Raw genomic sequence first — 4,519 nt, forward strand, 5'->3', positions numbered from 1 at the left:
GATTCCTACTAAATGTTCACTGAATGTGTCAAATACCATTAAATAAATAATGTCTGCATTATTTCAACTTCTGTCAAGATTATTGTCCAACTGTTAGTATGAAAAATGATCCAGTTGTATACAAAAAAGTATTTGAGTAATAAAATTAAGTAGATTTGATTTTCTGTTAGGCAGCAAGCAGCTGTTAGCAAGAACATTTTCATCCTAAAATGTTGCAAATCTGAATCACTGTTGAACCCAACAAACAAAGGCTTTTTATTGATCTCGAAAAAAGGATTAATATGCAGGTATATAACAATTAGTAAACATTGCATATAAGCAATAAATTATCAAAAATATAACAATGAAACCACAATAAGACTACTACATTTTCAAAGCTGGGTAAAAATGTATTTGTTTGCAATAGGCACATTCCTAATTAATAACCTGATAGCAGATGTTGTTGATTACTGCAAGTCACTCTTTTCGTGTGCCCTGGTACCTCACCTGGTTGAGTGTGCCCTCCATGTACCAAGACTCAGTCCTTACCGCTGCAGCCGTGGTACGATTCCAACCCACGGTCCACTGCTGCAAGTTGTCCCCCCTCTTTCTTCCCCCTTTCCTGTCTACAGCTGTCCTATCAACTAAAGGAAAAAAGTCCTGAAAAAAAAAAAATGCAAGTTCATCTTTATTTCAAAAGTGGTGGTTGACGTATTTACAAGTTTTAAAACATAAGTGACCATGTGTACATCGTGCGAAACATGGCAGGAACTTAAACAAACATCTGGGCCAACAAACTCAATCTGTTCTTTAACAGATTTGATGCCCCTGCTCCTGCCCATTACCCCCATTAACACATGCTGCTCTTCAACCCCCAACCCCACCTCTTCCCCCTCCCCCCTCACTGTCCCTTGTCCTCCTCCCGGGAGAGCCCTACCTCCCCTCCTCTAGCCCTCCGGTTTAACACCTCTCTTCCAGCCGACTCCTCCCCTCCCCCTACCCCACCGTGTGACCTCTGTGTGCCTCACTGCTGCGACCAGGTAGAAGACAGCTGACCAGACTCCACTCTAATAAGTGCTGCAGGCCTCCTGATGGTATCCATCCTGGGTGCTCAAGCCTGTGCCTCTCAGCTATGTGGAGTCTTTCACCATGTCTTCAACCTGAGCCTTAGTCTCCAAGGGTCCCCATGCTGTGGAAGACATCTTGCCTCGTTCCTGTGCCAAGACGCCACGTCCCGTGACGCCAAGGACTACAGACCCGTGGCACTGCCCTCCACATATGAAGACCCTGGAGAGACTGGTTCTGGAATATCTGCGGCCCATGGTGAGGCCTCTCCTGGACCCCCTCCAGTTCTCCTACCAGCCCCGGTTGGAGTTGAGGACGCCATCATCTTCCTGCTCACCGCATCTACGCCCACCTGGACAGGCCGGCAAGCACGGTGAGGGTCATGTTTTTGACTTCTCCATGCTTTCAACACCATCCTGCCGGCCCTGCTGGTGAATCAGCTGACAGCGATGAAGGTGGATCCCCCCCTCGTGTCCTGGATTGTTGACTACCTGACTGGCAGACCACAGTATTGCAGTGCACCTGCAACACTGTTTATCAGACAGAGTGGTCCAACACCGGGGCCCCGCAGGGGACTGTCCTCTCTCCCTTCCTCTTCACCATCTACACCACAGACTTCAACTACCAACAGATCCTGCCATCTTCAGAGTTTTTTGCGATGACTCTGTGTGGTTGTGATGTATCAGCGAGGGGGACGAGGCTGAGTACAGAGCTGTGGGTGGGGACTTTTGTCCATGGAGTGAGCGAAACCATCTCCAGCTCAATGTGACAAAGACCAAGGAGCTGGTGGTGGATCTAAGGAGAGCCAAGGCAGCATGGCCCTGTTTCCATCCAGGGGTTTCAGTGTGGACATGGTGGGGACTCAAATACCTGGGAGTGCACTTGGACAATAAACTGGGACTGGGCCAAGAACACTCAAGCCCTCTACAGGAAGGGCCAAAGCCATCTCTATTTTCTGAGGAGGCTGAGGTCCTTTAACATCTGCAGGACAATGCTGAGATGTTTTATATGAGTCTGTGGTGGCCAGTGCTATCCTCTTTGCTGTTGCATCTGGGGCAGCAGCCTGAGGGTAGCGTTGCCAACAGACTCCAACAACTGATTCACAAGGCCATGACGTCGTGGGGGTGATCTGGACTCTCGTTCGTGGGTGTCAGATAGGAGAATGCTGTCCAAACTACATCCATCTTGGACAATGTCTCGCACCCACTCCATGGCTTGCTGCTCAATCACAGGAGCACTTTCAGTGACAGACTATTCTCCCAAAATGCACCACAGAGCGCCACAGGAAGTCCTTCCTGCCTGTGGCCATCAAACTTTTTAACTCCTCCCTCTAAGTTTCTGACACACAGCACCACACACACACACACACACACACACACACACACACCACACACACACACACACACACACACTAGAGAGGTTGAAACTGGACAATATTATCTGTATTATCTGTTTTGTGCAATACACTGGCCTGACATGTGTGCAATTTCAAATACTACAATTATTATTATTATTATTATTTAACTTTTCACCATTCCCAAACCTAATTATGTTAATTATTTAATAATGTATAATAACATTCCTTATGTAAATACCGTACCAATTCCTTATATTTCTTTATTTCTTGTATTTCTCCTCTATTTATAATATTTGTGCAACTACACACAGGAAGTTTCCCTTCGGGGATCAATAAAGTATTTCTGATTCTGATTCTGATTCTGATTAGAGGTACCGTTGCAATCAACCCCTGATGTAGCTAACATAGCCACTTAAGCTTGCTAACGATAACTAATGTTTGTTGTTAATGCAACCTAGTAAGATTTAAGACAAAATGACGGTAGTTCTGCATCTTTTTGCTAGTTGGGTCACTTAAATTCTGGTTACATGTTAGATAAATTCGGAATTATAGTTCTGTTTTGTTCCGCCTACAACGATGAAGCATTGTGAATTGGCTAAACGTTAGCTCTGATTCCTCTGTCCGGCTCCTTCTCTGGACCAATGTTGCCTGAGGCTCATGTGAGTGTCAAAGTGTCCAAGAGCTATCTGCCAGACTAAACTGATGGAAAGTACAAGGCTTCTTGTTTGGAATAACGAGTATCGATGGCCAAAACATATAAAGATAATGCAGTTAAAATATGCCGGAGACTCTTCTGTTTCTTTCATGAAGGAACATCGAGGATATTTTAAACCAAAAAAACTCTGAAACCATCAGTTCTTGGAAACTACATGCAATGGGGGTGTTACATACATGAAATTACAGTTCAACATTTACTACGGACTGTGGTCATGATCCATTATGTTTTTGTTATAACAATTAAAACAAAAACAGTTTGAATGTTAAATTTCTTTTAAATTCGAAATACATAAATGATATAGGCTAAACAGTACATTATGGGGTAGCTAATATCTCCAATAATATCAGAATCATACAACAAAAATTTAAATTAACATTGGTAGATGATTTTCAAGACCAAATCACGCATCCAAGCATATTCATACTACTATTATTAAATTATTTGAGATTCATCTTTATCGTTTATTGTATTTTATTAGTCTTTGAATACATTTGATTGTTTGTTTGCTGAATCATTCCATTTTCTCATCTACTGTAACTGTTATTGTAAGACTAGACTACACAATCTTGTGTTTATTAAAACGTTTACTGTGTCAGATCTGTCGATAAGAGAATAATAAATTTGTGCCGTGTTGCTATGTCATGTTGGCCCACGACCAATCATAGCGTGCTGCCTTCCCGACCTGCGTGGTGTCATCAGAGCCGTGCTAGGGACTAACTTTCAACAACAAGAATCTAAAAAAGAACGGGTGTGTAATGCTGTGTGTTTGATACTGGCTAATTTGTGTTTTAAATAGCCTAATAAAAGAAAGAAAAAAATTTGAGAAAAAATAACCAGTCAGCACCATGTTTAGAGATCTGTACTCCTATTGGTCAACGTCACAACATACGTGAAAATTTTCACATTTGGCAAGAAAAGGCAAAAAGCATTTCTCTTTTTGTCGTGACGTCATAGTACCCAGTCCTTGAAAAAATTTTAAATAACCCCTTCTGTTGGCTTCCATAGTAAGTTGCTGAGTAAGGGGGCTCTCTGAGGGGGAGGGGGCACTCATTCTTTACGTTGGTCGTGTATAAAAGGAAAGGGTTAAACCAGGTAGGAAGGCAGTTCAGGAGCAACAGAACATCTACAGCCAACATGACCAACACCAACATGAACATGAGGGGAAAGGTACATTTTAAAATCTTTTTGTAATAAGCAGAAATTGTTGTTTACAAAACATGATCACCATATTCACCTTGCTGCTTATTTCTAACCATTACAGTTCACTATTTCAGATCATCTTCTACGAGGAGAGGAACTTCCAGGGTCGTTCCTATGAGTGCTTGAGCGACTGCTCTGACACGTCCTCCTACCTGAGCAGGTGCCAGTCCTGCAGGGTGGAGAGCGGCTGCTTCATGGTC

The 4,519-nt window shown here is 43.1% G+C and overlaps 1 protein-coding gene across 1 annotated transcript in view; it reads left to right on the forward strand.

The window, feature by feature from the left end:
- Positions 1-4,238: 4,238 nt before the first annotated feature.
- Positions 4,239-4,519, forward strand: part of LOC116688873 (gamma-crystallin M3) — a 13,728-nt gene continuing 13,447 nt past the window's right edge. The window contains exons 1-2 of the mRNA XM_032515023.1: positions 4,239-4,286; positions 4,394-4,519. The exon at positions 4,394-4,519 is cut by the window's right edge and continues 117 nt beyond it. Coding sequence (XP_032370914.1) covers positions 4,254-4,286; positions 4,394-4,519 — 159 coding nt within the window. The 5' untranslated portion in view covers positions 4,239-4,253. The remainder of the gene's footprint in view (positions 4,287-4,393) is intronic.

Source organism: Etheostoma spectabile, chromosome 5 (genome assembly GCF_008692095.1).
Source record: "Etheostoma spectabile isolate EspeVRDwgs_2016 chromosome 5, UIUC_Espe_1.0, whole genome shotgun sequence".
Taxonomy (NCBI): domain Eukaryota; kingdom Metazoa; phylum Chordata; class Actinopteri; order Perciformes; family Percidae; genus Etheostoma; species Etheostoma spectabile.